The following is an 18576-nucleotide window of genomic DNA, read 5'->3' on the forward strand; positions in this document are numbered from 1 at the left end:
AGCTTTGCCATGCTCCCTCAGTCAGCATTTTTTAAAAATAATTGAAACCACATGTTTTAAAAGAGGCCTTTTAATGTTTTACCCGCTGGTTATATCTGGTAGGTTCTTTAGTAGGGATGTGCATGAATCAGTTTTTTCAATCGATTTGTACCTGAATCGAATCACTGCCGATTTGTTTTGGGTCTGAATCTGCCCCCTGAATCACCCCAGATTTTATTTTTGCCTGAATTTTCTAAATTTGAATAAATTTGGGGCAAAAAAGGGGTTCAGGGGCAAAAGAGTGGGGTGGGTGGTAGTGTCCAATGGATGGAAGCTACCATCCAGATTTCAAAGAACTAGGGCTGATTTTCAAAAGTTTTTTGAAGTTAATGCAACTTTAAGCTTTTTCATAGGGAATAATGGGGATTTCATTAGCCTCAGTTATAACTCTCGGGGGGGGGGTACCAGGGTGGCCCAGAGCAGGTTGTGGTGGGTGGTAGTGCCCAATGGGTACAAGGAAGCTACTAATTTCAAAGAAATTGGGCAAAGGGGTGTTTAAAAAATTTTTTTTGAAGTTGGCGTATCTTCATGCCAGATTCAGGGCAGAAAAGAGGTTTTGGGGACAGAAGAGTGGGTCATGTGGTAGTGCCCCAATGGGTGCCTGTTACCACCTAGATTTCAAATAAATTGGTGAACGGGGTGGTTTTTAATTTTTGTTCTGAAGCTTAGAGGTCTTTAAGCTTTTCCCCCATAGGAAATAATGGGGAATTTCAGCAGCCACATAACTCCACTTGGAGAGCACGAGGGTGTACTAGAGTGGGTTGTGGTATAGTGCACACAGAGTGCCAATCACCCCCAAAATGACAAGCTCATGGGTTTTGTTGTTTTCAACGTCTGAGGTGTTCTGAAAGTTGATTCTCTGGTAGGAAACGAGAGCTTCCTGCAACCAAGATGTGTGTCCCTGAGAGCTGTGTGACCCTCAGACCCACTTCCAGAGATTGCAGAGAGACAGAAGAATGTAATCCCCACCCATGTGAAAGTTGATGCTGCCTTAGTCTGTAAGGCAGTGGCAGCATATGCGAAGCACCAGTTCTTCCTTAGAACTCTGTTAGCCAGGATACTGACCAGTATATATTCAGTTCCAAAATTTGATTTGCACAGTTGCAACAAATTACATTTTATATCTTTGGATTTTGTCAGGTTTGGGATTGGGTGGGAGCAGGTGTGTACCCTTCTAGAAATTGGGATAGTATACCTGTACCCCAACACAGTCAAGAGTTCTATACTGTCTCCACTACCAAAAAGGATCAGATTGGTTTTTTGTTTTTTTTAAAATAATGACGCAGCACAAAAACCTTTGCTGTCATTTGTCCAAATCACAATCCTAATCTGAAGATTCCCCCGTTCTGAAAGGCTGGTTCTGATGAGCACTGGCCAGCGCATGTGATGGGGATGAGGTCATGCGGTGAGCATGTCCATCCTGGCACCATTGCAGGATGTCTTATCGGGGCATCCTTTAATCATATGAGAGGGGTGTTTATTTGAATTGCCCCTCAAAACTCAAAACCTCCATTTTTTTCAAAACTCAAAACTCCATTTAAACTCAAAACTCCATTTAAACTTAAAAGCGCTCAAACTTAAATTTTAAACTTTTAAATATTTTAAATATTTAAACTTAAAAGCGTTCAAAACTCCATTTAAACTCAGATGCATCAGAAAAACTCTTACACTGTAACTATATTCCTCTGGTCATTTAAGAGGAAAGCAACTGTTTCAGAGCTCATTAGTAGCACACACTCAAAACAAGTAATTATTAAGCTATTGATCATGTATTGATCATGGTAAAATTATTAAGTATATACAGATGACAATGTTACTGGCCACTCTCAAGATACCATTAAAAATTTGAAGATGTTACCACATCTCTTGAGTAATTTCATACTGCTAAAACAACTTTTTTTTTGGTGGGGTGGAGCACTTTTTTTAAAAAAAGTAATAATTGGGTCGCAAACGTCAAAGAAAAGAAGTTTGTGAGAATTTTGGCATAAAAACTTCTATGGCATAGAAATGAGTTTCTATAATATCAGTGAAATGTTACCCCTAATTTTGCACATCCCTAATTTTGTCTTTGACAAATGAGACACAGACATGGAAAACTAAAAGGAAGAAAAAATTCTTTGGGGAATACTTTGACAATCCTCAACATCTTATGAAAGAGCTTTTGCACAATCCCTTCATGAAATAATACATTGCTATATACCGTAACATTCTTCCACTGGCATTGCTTTGAAATGCAGGAGTAAGGAGAGAACTCTGCTAGACAATGTCAATGGCCACAAATCATAGGAGCTGGTTCTAGCTGAGTACCAGGCATGCCACATGCTATGTTGGACATACAGCAACTGGAGCAGTTGCTTATCACATTAGAGCATTAATCTGCTTGCTTGCTTAACTAGTTTCAATGTTTATTTTAATGGTGTATCCAACTTGTGTTCATAGTTATGGCACCATTACATTTAAATAATCTCACATTAGACTACGGCTAGAGATCTGTCTACCACAAACACCAATTGTGCCAATGTTTTTGTAATGTTCCATACATTTGTAAAGAGTCTATGTTATTGAGACCACAATCTTCTCCCCTTTTCAGCTAAAGAGCACAAGGTCTGTCACCTACTCTCCCACACACACACAAAGAGTGAGCAGGAGCTTGTAACCAATGATGACAGAATGCTTTCCAATACGTCCATTATGTAGAATTAAAATGTGTCTCATTTATTTCTTATAATAAAGTCTCTCAACTAAAAATCTTGTTAAAAAATAGCCCTAGGTTATAATGCAGGCATTTTTTGTTAATGATATTAGCCTTGGAACAGGAGTGATTAACAGCTGGCTCTCAATCTGTGTGATCTTAATCATGAGAAAGTAAGCAGTAATGGCTTGTTTAATTACTGTAAACACAGTGTGTCACCAGCTAATTAGATATGATTGATTATTGTCATCCTTATTCTCTGCTCAAGACATCAGACGCAAACATCTGAATTCAATAATGCATGCTCAGAATGAACTTTTAGAATGTCACTTATAGTAAAATGATAGGTATTAAACAAAAAGTTTTACAAGCAGTGAATACAATAGTGCTGAATTGCTAGAACACAGTCAATGACATCCAGTTAGATAATGGGTTGACTCCAAAGGTTCCCTTCTTGTGGAGGAAGACTTTTTTTAGTAAGAGGAAAAAATCCTTAGGATACAAAAACTGTAATACATTTTTTTTTTGTTTAAAACTGGAATTTATTTACTAAAATGCCCAAAAATTTCAATTTTGCAAACAAATAGACAAGAAAATCAGATGTATTTAGCTTCTGTAATAAAGTGACAGGAACTTGGAACTTGGAACTTCTGAAAGATGCATTTGCAAATTTCATTTTGTCCATGAGCAAAACACCTAAAGGATAGTGGCAGACATGGCCCACAGCATAATGCAGGAGATTCTGAACCAACCATGCTGCTGAGAGCATCTAGAACACATGCACATAATGCTGTGCAACAGGGCTGTTCTGTTACTACTTACCATTGTGTTATTGCAACGCAATTTGCATTGGGAATAATGTAGGTTGCATCACAATCTGGGCAGGGTATGGTTGTCCTATCAAGCTCCCAGCCTTTGACCTTGGTTTTAATTGACATATGATTGGCAAATGAGAGCATGCACAGCTCCTGAATTAGGATAGGAGGCTTCTTCTACTGAATACTGATCATGTGATCTGCCCTCTTAAGTAGTAGGGGAAAGGGAAGGTGGGCTCATACAAAATCTCTACCAACAGACAAATAAAAAGCATGGATTACTGTAACATCAAAACCACAAAGGGCAGGTCCCAAACACCCCGATACAACTATTTGTTCTTTACATTTAGATTTTATTGTTGACAGCTCTTCAGCTTTCCTATTTATTTGGCTATTTATGGTGGGCAGTTCTTATTTAGAGCCTTAAATGATCCCAAATTCACGTCTTTTAGAAAGCTATTTCTATTGGCTTCACCTTAGAAATCCTTGGGCGAAACAGTTTAATCAGTACAGAATGACTTTCTATTTTTCTTTTACCATACTATGACTTCCCATTTTGTTGAGAGAATCAAGTACAATCTAAAAGCCTACTTCAGCTGAGTGTTGCTGGGAAGAGACTAACCCATGGAATCAAACAAAATTTTAAAAAATAGGCTTTGCCTTAAACCATCACTTTGAAGCAGATAGATATCTTTTACTTTTATCTATAATCTATAGGGTAGTTGCTGGGATAACCTCAGGGGTTAGTTGGAGAGGCTTTCTAATCATTTTTTGGGTAAAAACCTAGGTAAGACTATCCTTAGCCCCATGATTTTTCCCCAAAAGCTTAATGGCTTTTCTAAGCTTAACCTCTCATAACCCTTCTGCTGGAACAGAGCCTAACATCGCTACACAAGCATTATCAATGCAATAAAGAGATCTCCCATGTCCTGTATGTACAAATTAGGAGTAACTGGGCCAGCAAGTCTGGCCAAAGTGATGAGGAAAAAAAATACTATCAGCAGCCAGACTTCAAACAAATTAACTGGATTAAAAAATTACAGTTATAGCAAGATAAGCAATGAATGGATAACATTTTGGTAGCTCAATAAGAGAAAAGGCCAAATAATTTGCAGATGTTAGACAAATGAATAAATGAGTGACAGCAAAAACCTCAAGCCTCACAGCTCAATCCTAAGAAGCTCAATTGGTTTATATAAGATTATGGATTTGTAATACTATACACTTGTAGTATAGTCCAACAGAACCAGACACTGTGCACTACACCATAGTCTCCCATTGATTTTGACTAGATGACAATTCTGATCTGATTGATTTGCAATTAGTCTAAGAATACATATTTTAAAACTTGGAGTTATATTTTTGAAAATAGCGATGCTATGCATAATTAGCTCTTCCTCATGTTTTTCACTGGAAGAAAATTGAAATGTCCCATGTGCAATTGCAGAACTTGATCTTATTTTGATTTTAGTCATCTTCTGAACATGTGTTAGTATATAAGTAATTTAAAAAAAGCTATTGCTACAGCACAGACATCTATAACAAATAATATGCAGTAACTGTTTCAGAGAAGCCTTGTAATAGTTTCAGAGAAGCCTTGTAATGTTTCTGTTTCACCATGTAGTTATTAATCAGATGTATTTCAAGTGAAAATTTGTTAGATATTCTAAATATGAATAAATGATAGTGATATGATCTATGAAGCTTCAACTGAATTCTTCTTTAAAATGTAAAGTTTTTCTAGAGAAGAAATCACAAAGAAGTAGTCTAATAAACAGTTCTGGTGTGCACAAGATGAGATCTGAGAGAGCAACCTATGTAAAAGGTCCACGTAAAAGGTAGTTTCTCATCTAGCCATTTTTTCCTATCTCACAGACAATCGAAATCCATCCCTCACAAGTGCTATTATATTAGGGGAAAATTTATGGACACCTAAGTTATAAATGGCTGCTAGCAGCTTTGGCAGCAGTTTGGATCACAGTCATGGCATGACAAGGGTTAAACACCTCCTCCCTGTGCACCATGACCCTGATCCAAATTGAGAATAACTCACGGCTGTTTTCTGAGATTTAAAAAAGGGAGTACCTATTATAGACCATGTGACATCTAGTGTGTAGAATTCAGGGGAAAGAGTTGTAGTATGCAAAGACAAGGCAATGGAATCAGGAATATTAATGGCTGAATGAGACAGAAATTATTTACAGAGAGGCAAGTGCAGTCTGTCTTCAGTGATCTTGCTGGCTGTTTGTTAGCCCCACCTCTACTCTTCAGGACTGGAATACAAGTAACTAATGCCCCATTCAAAAGCTGGCCTGGATCAAGGAATGGATTAACCAAAAACACCACATAGTGTTTTACTGAATTTCATTCCCAATTCTGCAACCATCTTTCTGTGTGATGAGGGATAATGTAAGCTCCTTACCATCATTTCTCAACTGTACAATTGCAGTAGACATGCTCCCTTCCATAGCAATTTGATATAGGAAGAAAAACAATCAATAATTGTATGAATGCTGCTTAAATATTATGGCTTATATCTTGGGGATTAAGCATAGGTTGGACATGAACATCAGGTGCCATTAATAAAACAATTGATAGCTGTAGGGAGTTTTTATATATATATATATATATAGATAGATAGATAGATAGATAGATATAGATATAGATAGAGATATATATATATATATATATATATATATATATATATATATATATATATATATAATGTTAATAGAAGTTGGGAGCATTTAGAAGCCCAAGGTCACCAAACTAGGTGTTCTTGATAACACACAAACATATCACATAAACAAGAAACCTACTGGGGGAAGATTATAGGAAGATCAGCCTAGTAATTCCTAAGCAAGCAAGCAAAGCTAAGACATGATAGACAGGAGAACAGTATGTCAATACGAAAGTACTCAGCACGATTCAGCATAAAGACAGTTCTTCAATATATGTGACATAATTCATTGACAAGAAAGTTGTCCATGGGCTACAGAAGAAGAGATTATGAAAATTAATTTTCAAACTATTTTCTTCTAGTAGTACACAAAAAGGATTAGTATACAGATACAAAGTAAAATTAAAGCCAAAAATGTGATGCTACTCTTACCATGTTTGCTCGCACACATGTATGCTACACATGTGTGTATCTGTGCTTTTGTACTAAACTTGGGGGAATTTGCTCAACGCTGAATCTGCAAGTTTGACAATGGACCACAGTCTAGACAGGGACAAGACCATGAGTAACCCAGAGGAGCAAAATGACCTGGAGGCAATTTTGAAAACAAGAGATAAAATGTTTTTGTAAAATGCAGGTGATCAGTTCCTCTCTCAGTAACACAGCTAACTCTGCTGCTAAAGAGGTTCTGCAGACCCACCGAACAGGTTTGGCCCTGAACCAGTACACAAATCTCAATGCACAAGGTTCATGCACATTAGGGGTCTGCATTTTGGAATTTTCTTGTTTCGATTTGTATCTGAATTAAAACACCCCCGTTTTGTTTTGTACCCAAATTTTCTGAATCAGAATCAGCCCTGTTTTGTTTTGTAGCTGAATTTTCTGAATCCGAATCGATTTGGATTTTTAAAAAGGGTCCCAGGGCAAAAAGAGTGGGTGGTGGTGGTAGTGTCCAATGGGTGGAAGCTAGCAGCCAAATTTCAAAGGAATTAGGCAAAGGGCTGATTTTTTGTGAATTTTTTAAGTTTACACATATTCAAGAATTTTCCCATAGGGTATAATGGAGATTCCAGCAAAATGTATCACTTCAAATCAAGGGGAAAGGGATGACCCAGAGCAGAGTGTGGTGGGTGGTAGTGCACAATGGGGGCAAGGAAACTTCCAGAATTATTTCAAAGAAATTGGGCAAAGGGCTGACCTTTTGTGATTTGTTGAAGTTTACGTGCCTAAGATTTCTCCCATAGGGAATAATGGAGGTTTAGGTTTCAGCAGCCCCATAATTCCACTTGGGGGGGCACTGGAGTTGCCCAGAGTGAGGGGTTGTGTAGTGCACATAGGGTGCCAACCACCTCCATACCCACAAGCCCGTGGGTTACTGGGTTTTGTTGTTTCTGGGGTGTTCATTGTAGATTCTCTGGTAGCATATGAGATTTTCAGTGGAAAAACAAGAATCCACTCTCATATGCTACCAGAAAATCTACACTCAGAACAGCACAGAATCAACAGAACCCAGCACCCCATGGGTTAGCAATCCTTCCCCTGGCCAATGTGGGGTCAGTAAAGAGTGGCAAGAAGCAAAAGGGCCAATGAGGAACAAGGAGGGAATTGTCAGCAGGTCAGCCCATGATTTAGGTCACCGATCAGAAGGCTGGAAGGGTGGGAAATTCAAAGAGATGTCAAACACAAAATGGAGACTGACTCAGAGATCACCAGAAAATGGAGGTCTGAAACAACAAAACGTTTTGTAGCCGAAACAGGGACGTTTTGTTTTGTATACAAAACTTTTGGATCTGGAAAATGGGTGTTTTGTTTTGTATACAAAACACCTGAAACAGGCTGCTTTGAGTACAAAACATTTTGTATCCAAAACGTTTCGCACATCCCTATCCTGTTGCACCACATATTTGTGGACAATAGACACCATTAACTTTAAAAGTTGCTTCGACCTTGCCCCCCCCCCGGCATGGCTTTCTTTCCCTACTCGGCTCCCTCCCTCCCCACCATTTTTGCCTGCCCGCCCACCCGCCGTCCTCTGCCAGAATCCGCTGCTGCCGCATGGCTGAAGACATAACTGTGGGGGTGTGCAAGCCTTCTACCCCCCCTCCCGTTGTTGGCAGTGGCTGATACAACAGTAGGGTTGTGCATTTTGTTTGTTTTTTCTGTTTTGTTTTTGGCCCGAATCCGAAACACCCCCGTTTGTTCGAAACCAGACAATCCGTAACACCCCAATTTTGTTCTTTGTTTGAAATTGCAAAATCCGAATCCGAAACATTTTGGATTTTTAAAAATGGGCCCAGGGAAAAACTAGTGGGTGGGGGCGGTAGTGTCCAATGGGTGGAAACTACCACCTACATTTCAGAGGAATTGGGCAAAGGACTGGGTTTTGGTGAATTTTTGAAGTATAGGATTTTTCCCATAGGGAAGAATGGAGGTTTTAGCAAAAGTATAGCTTCATGTTGGGGGGAAAGGGGTGGCCTTGAGCAGAGTAGGGTGGGTGGTAGTGCCCAGTGTGGGCAAGGAGGCTGTCAGAATTATTTCAAAGGAATTGGGCAGAAGGCTGATTTTTAAAGATGTAATGGAGTTTGCGTGTCTGTAAATTCTTCCCCATAGGGAATGATGGACCTCAATAATTCCTGCCCCATAACTGCACTTGGGGGGCACCAGGGTGGCCCAGAGCGAGTGGTGGTGTAGACCATATAGGGTACCAACCACCCCCATGGGTTGCTAACCCATGGGGTACTGGATTCAGTTGTTTCTGAGATGTTTTGAGTGTAGATTCAGATTTTCTGGTAGCATATGAGAGTGGATTCATGGTTTGTCATTGAAAATCTCATATGCTACCAGAGAATCTACACTCAGAACACCCCAGAAACAACAGAACCCAGCACCCCATGGGTTAGCAACCCATGGGGGCGGCTGGCACCCTATGTGCACTACACCACCACTCACTCCCGGCCACCCCCGTGCCCCCCCCAGTGGAGTTATGGGTCTGCTGAAACCTCCATTATTCCCTGGGGAGGGGGGAACCTTAAAGAAGCATAAACTTCCAACAATTCCTAAGAAATCAGCCCTTTGCCCTATTCCTTTGGAATCTGGGTTGTGGCAGGCACCCCTTGGGGCACTGCCACCCAACCCACTGTTTTGCTCCTCAGGCCCCCTTTCTGCCCTGAATCTGCCCCAAAGACATTTCAACTTCAGAAATTCTTTAAAAATCAGCCCTTTCCCCAATTCCTTTGGAATCTGGGTGGCAGCAGGCACCCATTGGGGCACTACCACCTGAACCACTCTTTTGCCCCTAAAGCCTCCTTTATGCCCCCAATCCACCCCAAATAACATCACCATCACACATCAACAACAGCAGAGCTTTGGAAAAAATCAGGCAGATTTCCAAAGATCATGCACATCCACATTCCCCCTGCCCAAAATGCAATTGATCTACACACAAGAGTGTGAAACAACAACAATGAAATGCACACTGCCCCACTGGCCAATGAGGGTAAAATTTACCCTTAAATTTGCTTAAAAGGAATAAGGAGGCAATTGCCAGCAGATAAGCCCATGCTTTCACTGGCCAATCTGCGGGCTGGAAATTCAAACAGATGTCAAAACCCCAAATGGAGACTGAAGGAGAAAGACTTTTTGCAATTGCAAAATGGAGTTCCAAAACAGCCGAAACAACAAAACATTTTGTATCTGAAACAGGAATGTTTTGTTTTGGCTACAAAATTTTCTGTTCTGAGCATTGGGTGTTTTATTTTGGCTACAAAACTGCCGAAATGGACTGTTTTGTTCACAAAACGTTTTGTATCAGAAACGAAACGCATCCCTAGTTAAGATAGAAGTGCTCTGGGCAGGGGCATAGCAAGGTTGGAGTGGGCCCAGAGACAAGATTTTAAAATGGGCCCCCTCCTCGATGAAGCTCAGGTCATGAAGTAAAGAAATCTTAGATGAAGCTGAATAGTGGTGACAAAAGGCGTATGTATGTGTTACACACACACACACACACACACACACACACACACACACACACACACACACACACACTATACATACATACATACATACATACATACACATATACCTATGTGCCTCAATAGAACATCATCCTAAATTATTTTTTTAAAGGTTTTGTAAATTGTGAATGATGCAAGTCATTTAATGGTACTAGAGAAAGACTTGCTGTTCTGGTAGCTCCAGGTCTTAACACTCACTTCAATTTCGGAGGATGAATACGACTGAAAGAAGCCTGGGCGGGTGCACGGCTGGGGGAGCCAGTCATGTGACTTGCCTCGGGGGGGGCCAAGGCAGTGGGCCCCCAGACAACTGTTTCCCATTGCCCTATTATAGTTACTCCCCTGGCTCTGGGTTGCTCTCAGTAACACAACTAACTCTGCTGCTAAACAGGTTCTGCAGACCCACCAAACAAGTTTGGCTCTGAACCAGTGCACGAACCTCAATGCACAACCTCAATGTTCATGCACATCCCTAGTTAAGATAGAAGTGCTCTGGGTTGCTAAAACGACTTATCTCAGCAGTGAAGTGAATCTGGTCTTATTTATTATTTATATTTTGTATCTGAAGACCCCAGGGCAGTTAACAAGAAGATAAAAACCACTCATTGGCCAAAAGCCTGTATAAATATGGTAGCCTTCAGATTCCTCTGAAAGGATGGGACTGTATAGAAGGAGCCATATGCATTTCAATTGTGGGTGATGGGGTCTTAGATGGGGTCAGGTCCAGCTCAACGCAGTAAGCAAGCGATGCGTTGCATTGGGGTGCCACCTGCTGGAGGGCGTAGAGCGCTGCCCGCTGGAGGGTGCCGTGCCGAGTTTCCAGCGAAGGAAGCAACTCCTTTGCACTCACTGGTTGGACTCCTCATGCTGTGTGTTCAACCTGATCGCGTGCTGTGCCTCATGTGGATCTCCCTAGTGGATGCATGCATGCATCATGCATCCCTGCTGGTGCAAAAGGAGCCCTGACCATTGCCTCCTTCATCTTCCGGGCGCGTCTGTCTGTGGAGTGGAGACGGCAGACTGAAAGGATGCTGGCCCTGACTCCCCTGAACTTGCGGGGACACATTTCCAATAGCTTGGGGATGGGGTAAACAACCACCACCGTATTTTTGCAAAGGAAAGGACTTTTTGGAAAAGCAAAAGCAAAGTACTTTTGCATAGGAAAGTGGATGGATTTCCAATTGGTGATCAGTTCAGTTCCCACCTAGTTTACGCAAACAATTCTCTAGCCTGTTTTCCTGCCGTCTGTTCCCCTTTCCCTCTTGAGGGAGGAGTATTGCTGAGCCCGGGTATATCAGTGACAGTGTGTGTCCAGTAGAGAAACTGTGGAGGAGCTGCGCCCTGAGGAGCTGAGAGCACAGGTGTGTGCAGTGGGACTGAGGCCCCCCCCGGAAGTGTGGGGAGGAAGAACAAAGATTTTCCTGATCTCCCAAGCTGGGTAGAGGAAAAGCCCTCCTCAGCCTTGGGTAGCTTCATCAGAGCAGACAATACTGAGCCAGAAAATCAAGGGTCTGACTCGGCAGAAGGCTGCTTCAGAAGTTCTCTGGCTAGGCTGCTATCCGTATTTAGCTTCCCTAGAGATGGGAACCTGACTGCTCTTCTGTTCTTGAAGAGAGAGCAAGAGCAGCCAGGGTACACAGCCTCTCTCCCAAAGCAAGCTAGCACAAATATGAGCCTAGGCTGTTTGCTCGAAAAAGCTGAAATAATTATGCTGCAGCCTGCAGCAACTTCTCCACCCCATTCAACTTGGTTCTTCTTCCCCCATACTTTGTTTTATATAATGGCCACTCAGACCCATCTGTTTTTTCTGTGTTTGGTTCTTTCCTTAGCTCTGCCAATGCCTGTTAATTTGAGCCCAAAAGCACACCCCACTTTATGTTCATGCTCAGAACATATGCTGGATCCTGTTTAACTCAGGTGTTCTCAGCACCGGGTCTCCAGAAACTGTTGGACGACAGCTCCCATCATCTCCAGCCTTTGGCTATTGTCGCTAGGGATGATGGGAATTGTAGTTTAACAGCATCTGGGGAGCCATTATTGCATACACTTCCTGCCTTAACAGGGGATTAAGCTTCATTTAAAAATAAATAAATCCCCACTTCATTTTCCTCTTTGTATTCTGTATCTGGCCGCCACTGCTCCGCCATGGTGCCCTGTTTTATTTATCTATCAGTTTAATTTCCTGGGGGTTTATTTGCCTAGGCTTCCAATGGTTAACTGTGATGGAGAAGCTGAAGTTCCACTCTAGATAGAGAAATAGAAAGCCAGGCTTTAGTCAAGAGGGTTAAGTGTGTAATGGGATCACTGATGAGCAGTTAAGGCCAGTAAAGAGGATCGCTGAGCTCTGATCACAGAGGCCTAAGTTTAAATGAGTTTTTAAACTGTTTTGTATTGCATTTTGTATTTTCTTTTCTCTCTTTTTGCCTGTTATAATTATAATTATATTATATACAATGTTATGTACACAATTATGTAAAATCTTTGTGTAGTAAATTTTGAATACACACTAACTGTATTTCGGATTTTTATTTTTTTACGATAACTAAGGGCGCTCAGCAGAATGTTGCATCTGGGTGCCAGATCCCCCAGAGCTGGCCCTGGATGGGGTTACACTTCCCATGAGAGATCAAGTTCACAGCTTGGGGGTACTCCTGGACCAGACGCTGTCCCTGGAGGCACAGTTGGTGGCGATGTGTAGGAGTACCTTTTATCAAAGTTAGATTTGACATCAGCTGCTCATGCATTAACATCATCCAGATTGGATTACTGCAATGTGCTCTATGTGAAGCTGCTTCTGAAAACAGTCCAGAAGCTTCAGGTGGTCCAGAATGCTGCTTCATGAGCACTAGTCTCTTCACATGCACTGCACCCATCCTGCAGCAGCTTCACTGGTTACTAATTTGTTTCCAGTATAAATTCTAGTTTTGATCTTTAAAGCCCTAAATGGCTTGAGGTCAGGGTATCCACTGCAGCTTTCCACTGTCTGTGCCTGAGTCTGACTAAGAACAGACTGAAGAAATAGGTCTGCAGCAGCAGGGTAACCTGCAGTCAGGTAGATGAAGGCTTCACTAAGCACCTGGGCATTTTCCAGATTAGACCATGCAACAAGGTCATGACGTATCTCTGAAGTATGCTTCCGCACTTCCTGTGTTGTGGCACCGTAGTCCTTACATGGACAGCAGGGTGCCAATCATATTTCCAATGCCTTGTTTTGAGTTTAATCACTGCAATATAATGCTATGACATCATATATCCAGCGTAAAAAGTTTGTCGTTTTTTCGGATTGTTAGTTTTTGCTTGACTGCTTCCCCTGCTGTTTACATTTTGGATGCAATCTGCCTGAACAGAAGCATTTTGCTGCTGTTGAGTGACTAATCTGGAAAGCGCTCTGAACAGGCAAGGGATGAGGACCCGATTTAAAATTTTTGGCCTGAAACAGCTTGCATTAAAGGAAGACTGGACTAGAGAGAAAGAGAACTTCCTCACTAAACAACTAACCAGAGGCCTGAACTTAAAGACAAATCTTTACTCTTACCTGCTGAGAGTAAGATCAAGGAATAAACAACAACAACAAATATTTATATACCGCTTTCCAACAACTCTTGTCTCTGTTGTTACCAGCTGAGCTTATTCTACCCAGCTCCCAGAAGCCTCCCTGTTTGCAGCTTCATCTCCAGGCTTGGAGATTGCACTTTGGATATGCTCAGGAGCAGCACAGCAATGTGAGCTCCTAGGGGACAAGTCACTTAGTTGGGAACAAGTCACTTAGTTGGTGGGCTGGTCACCCTTAGATTTGACAGTAAACACCACAAATTAACACGGGGATTAGACCATCTACCCCTCCTTCTAGATGGGGGCCCCCAGCTAAGCAGACTCTAGAACAAGAAACTGTGAGTTGTCTGGCATCCAAGATCATTCTGAACTTAAAGTGAAATCTGAGACTCCCCTTTCCTCTCGCAAGAGAGATAACACAACTTGCTAATGAAACTATTATGATGAGAAAGGGAAAATAGATAAGACAAGTGCAGCAACAGCCCTCCTTCACAAAAAGAGATGAGTCAGTGAGGCTATTTACATGATTGCAGAAAATCGGGCTAGCCTCCAGATCAAGTAGCCCGCCCCTAAAACCGGGTTTGCAGAGCAAGCACTCCACAAACAGAGGTTTTTTAAATTGTGAGTAGCCACGGTGTGGCTCTGCGCCATGGCTACTCACGAGGAGACCCCCAGAGGGGAAGCAAAAAGCCGCCTCCCAGCTCCGGGGGTCTCACCAGCATGCCTTGACTAGGACTGGGGAACAGAAAACTCTAGCCCATACCTAAGAGATATATTTAGAAAGAAAGTCAAGACCCACTGTGTTGAATCTAGCAGCTGACTTATTTGGCAACATTGTAGTGAAGTTTATGTGTCTTGCTTTGCAGAGATAAAAACATCCCTGCTGGATCAGGCCCAAGGCCTATCTAGTCCATCATCCTGTTTCTCACAGTGGCCCACGAGATGCCTCTGTAAAGCCCACAGGCAAAAGGTATGTGCATGCCCTCTCTCTTGCTGTTTCTCCACTGAAACTGGTATTCAGAGGCATAGGAACATAGGAAGCTGCCATATACCAAGTCAGACCATTGATCTATCTAGCTCAGTATTGTCTTCACAGACTGGCAGTGGCTTCTCCAAGGTTGCAGGCAGGAATCTCTCTCAGCCCTATCTTGGAGAAGCCAGGGAGGGAACTTGAAACCTTCTGCCCTTCCCAGAGCAACTCCATCCCCTGAGGGGAATATCTAACAGTGCTCACACATCAACTCTCCCCTTCATATGCAACCAGGGCAGACCCTGCTTAGCTAAGGGGACAAGTCATGCTTGCTACCACAAGACCAGCTCTCCTCTCCCATCTTGCCTCTGAGACTGGAAGGGGCCTATAGTCACCAGACTAGTAGCCATTGATAGCACCTGTCCTCCATAGACCTGTTTAAGCCCCTTTTAAAGCCCCCCAAGCTAGTGGCCATCACCTCATTACGTGGCAGAGAATTCCATAGGTTAATTATATGCTGAGTGAAAAAGTACTTCCTTTTGTCATTCCTAAATTTCCCAACCTTCACTTTCATGGGATGGCCCCTGGTTCTAGTGTTATGTGAGAGGGAGAAAAATATTTCTCTCTCCACTCTTTCCACTACGTGCATAATTATATATGCCTCGATCATGTCTCACCTTAGTCGCCTCTTTTCCAAACTAGAGAGCCCCAGATGTTGTAGCCTTGCTTCGTAACGAAGGTGCTCCAGTCCCCTGATAATTTTGGTTGGCCTCTTCTGCACCTTTCCGTTTTACAATATCCTCCTTTAAATATGGTGACCAGAACTGTATGCAATACTCCAAATGTGGCCAAATCATAGATTTTTATAGAGGCATTATAATACTAGCATTCTTATTTTCAGTCCCTAGCATGAAATTGGCCTTCTTCACAGCTGCCACACATTGAGTCGACACTTTCAATGAGCTGTTGACCATGACCCCAAGATCCCTCTCCTGGTTATTCATTGACAGCTCAGATGCCATCAGCGTATACTTGAAGGTGGGGTTTTTTTGCCCGAACATGCATCACTTTATGCTTGCTTACCATGATCCACATTTGCCATTTTGTCACCCACTCACCAAGTTAGGAGAGATCTTCCTACACTCTGTTTCCTGTCCTTCAGCTAGTTACTGATCCACATGTGAACCTGTCCCCCTATTCCATGACTGCTAAGTTTACTCAAGAGCTTTTGGTGAGGAACTTTGTCAAAAGCTTTTTGGAAGCCCAAGTATATTATGTCAACCAGATCACCTTTATCCACATGCCTGTTGACACTCTCAAAGAATTCCAAAAGGTTAGTGAAGCAAGACTTGCCCTTGTGGAAGCCATGCTGGTTCTCCTACAGCAAAGCCCCTTCTTCTATGTGTTTAACAATTTTGTCCTTAAGTATGTTTTCCATCAATTTACGCAGCACTGAATTTAAGCTAACTGGCCTGTAATTTCCCAGATTCCCCCTGGATCCCTTTTTGAAAAGCCGAGTTACATGTGCTGCTTTCCAGTCTTCTGGTACAGAGCCTGACTGTAGGGACAAGTTACATATTTTTGCTAGGAGCTCTGCAATTTCACATTTGAGTTCCTTCAGAACTCTTGGGTGGATGCCATCTGTCCCTGGCAATTGGTTTCTCAAGACAGTTTAGAACATCCTCTATTGTCACCTCAAATTGGCACAGTTCTTCAGCCTCCAAGCCTGAGAAGCTCTGTTCCAGAGTGGGTATATGGTCAGTGTCCTCCGCTGTGAAGACAGATACAGATATTCAGCTTCTCTGAAATCTCCTTATCCTCCTTAATAATCCCTTTCACCCTCATCATCTAAGGGTCCGACCACCTCCCTGGCAGGTTTTCTGCTTCTGATATATTTAAAGAAGTTTTTGTTATTCCCCTTGACACTTCTAGCTATATGCCCCTCAAACTCTCTTTTTGAATTCCTTATTGTCTCCTTGCATTTATTTTGCCAGAGTTTATGTTCATTTCTGTTCTCCTCATTTCGGCAGGACTTCCATTTTCTGAAGAAAGTCTACTTTCCTTATATAGCTTCCCTGACTCTACTTTTTAGCCACACTGGCATCCTCCTGAATTTCATGGTACCTTTCCTCCTTTTTGGATACATTCCAACTGAGCTTCTATTATTGTGGTTTTAAATAATTACCATGCTTTCTGGGGTGATTTGACACTCCTGACTTTCCCTTTCAGCTTCCTTTTTAACAGTCCCCTCATTTTTGAGAAGTTTACTCTTCTGAAGTCCAACAGATCACTGTTGGACTTCCTTGGCAATGCTCCACTTGCATATAAGCTGAATTGGATCATACTATGTTCACTGCTCCCCAGTGGTTCCGCAACTGACATCTTGCACCAGATCCTGGGCAACACTCAAGATTAATTCCAAGGTTGTCATAAGAAAAGATCCTTATTTCCATTTCATTATAAATAATAAACTTGTTCTTATTGCTTTTTACAAATCTTTCTTTTTTGATGCACTGAACATATATGTCTATCTTGCATTCATGAGGCTATGTGACCAAGAGGTTATTTATTGAGAGCAGGGTAACAGACAATCATATGGTGGCAGTGAAAGAAAGTAATAACTTATTAAATTCCATGAATGTGGTGACACAAATGATATTAAAATCCTTAAACAAATCACCTCCCTGGACTGGGTGGGTTCCGGACAGCACCCGACCCAGTACAGGCAGGTCCAAGAGGCCGGGAGAAAGAGTTGAGCCTGGTGACAGTATAGCCACTGGATAAAGTCTGATGCTTCATAGGGAGCTGGTTTTCCAGGTGGTTCCATAGCCTGTTTCTTTTAATAGTAACGGCACAGCCTTCTGTTTGTGTGGCTACAGCCTGCCTGTAAACTGTGGTGATTGTATAGCCAGCATAGGGAGAAAAGGGGGCACCCAGGCCAGGGGAGAGCATAACATCGGCTCCCATAGAAACCAGCTCTGGCCTGTGAGGACTGTTGGGGCAGCCCCCCGCCCTCCTTCCCAGGAGTACTGAAAGACCAGCGTGCCATGAGAGGAAGGCAAGAAAGGATGTACCCAGGGCATGGAGCTCTTGTCCTCAGCTCTGACCACCCTGAGATAACATCTTATTAATCTATTGTTTGCTTCTTTTAATATTGTAAACTGCTTTGGGTGCCTTTGTCAAGGCAGAAAGGCGGTATAAAAATGTATTGATTAATTAATTAATTAATTAATTATGAATAATAAATAGGGTGACTATATCCCAACATCACAATTGTGGTGACTGTGCAGCCCCCTCCCCACCCATTGAGGCTGTAGCCTGACTGTAACTGCACCGGGAAAGAGCCCCTGACCAATCCCTGTCCCTAGAGGTGGGAACGAATTGTTCAGGCAGTTCAAGGGGACCTGCCCACGAAGGGAGAGTCTCAAAGCTTCTGGTGACATATCAGTGAGGACGTAGGCTATAGCCAGACTGCAAAGCAATTCTTGGAGAGCAGCATCTCCAAATGAAGGTGGAATGTTGAAAAAATCCATTTGGCCCATAACAGTACAAGCCCTTCCTCGAGACCAGATAATTAGCCCTGGACCTTCTTTTGGTCCAACACCTGGTGTCTCCCCCAGGGAATGTTAGGTGTATCCTTAAATTCCCCACCCTTGCATTTACACTCATATCAGAGACTCTTAATCCTGTCTTTTAACATCAGAGTTTACTGTTAGTTCATGTACATGAATCCACTTTTATTTATTCATGGTTAAGGTTTTTATTAGAAGAATGTGTTACACGGTAGAAAATCAATATTTTGACACATGAGTTGG

General features: G+C 42.2%; 1 protein-coding gene across 8 annotated transcripts in view; it reads right to left on the reverse strand.

Annotated features, from left to right (window-relative positions):
• The window catches only part of SNTG2 (syntrophin gamma 2), a 489442-nt gene that overhangs the window by 336963 nt on the left and 133903 nt on the right, over nt 1–18576 (reverse strand). The window contains exon 1 of one of the 8 annotated variants that reach the window (XM_053286036.1): nt 6659–6763. The exons of the other annotated variants lie outside the window; for them this stretch is intronic. Within the exon in view, the coding sequence (XP_053142011.1) occupies nt 6659–6661 (3 nt within the window). The 5' untranslated portion in view covers nt 6662–6763. Of the gene's footprint in view, nt 1–6658; nt 6764–18576 lie in introns of those variants that run through there. 8 annotated transcript variants of the gene reach the window in all.

The sequence above is a fragment of the Hemicordylus capensis genome, chromosome 1 (assembly GCF_027244095.1).
Source record: "Hemicordylus capensis ecotype Gifberg chromosome 1, rHemCap1.1.pri, whole genome shotgun sequence".
NCBI classification, from domain to species: Eukaryota; Metazoa; Chordata; class Lepidosauria; order Squamata; family Cordylidae; genus Hemicordylus; species Hemicordylus capensis.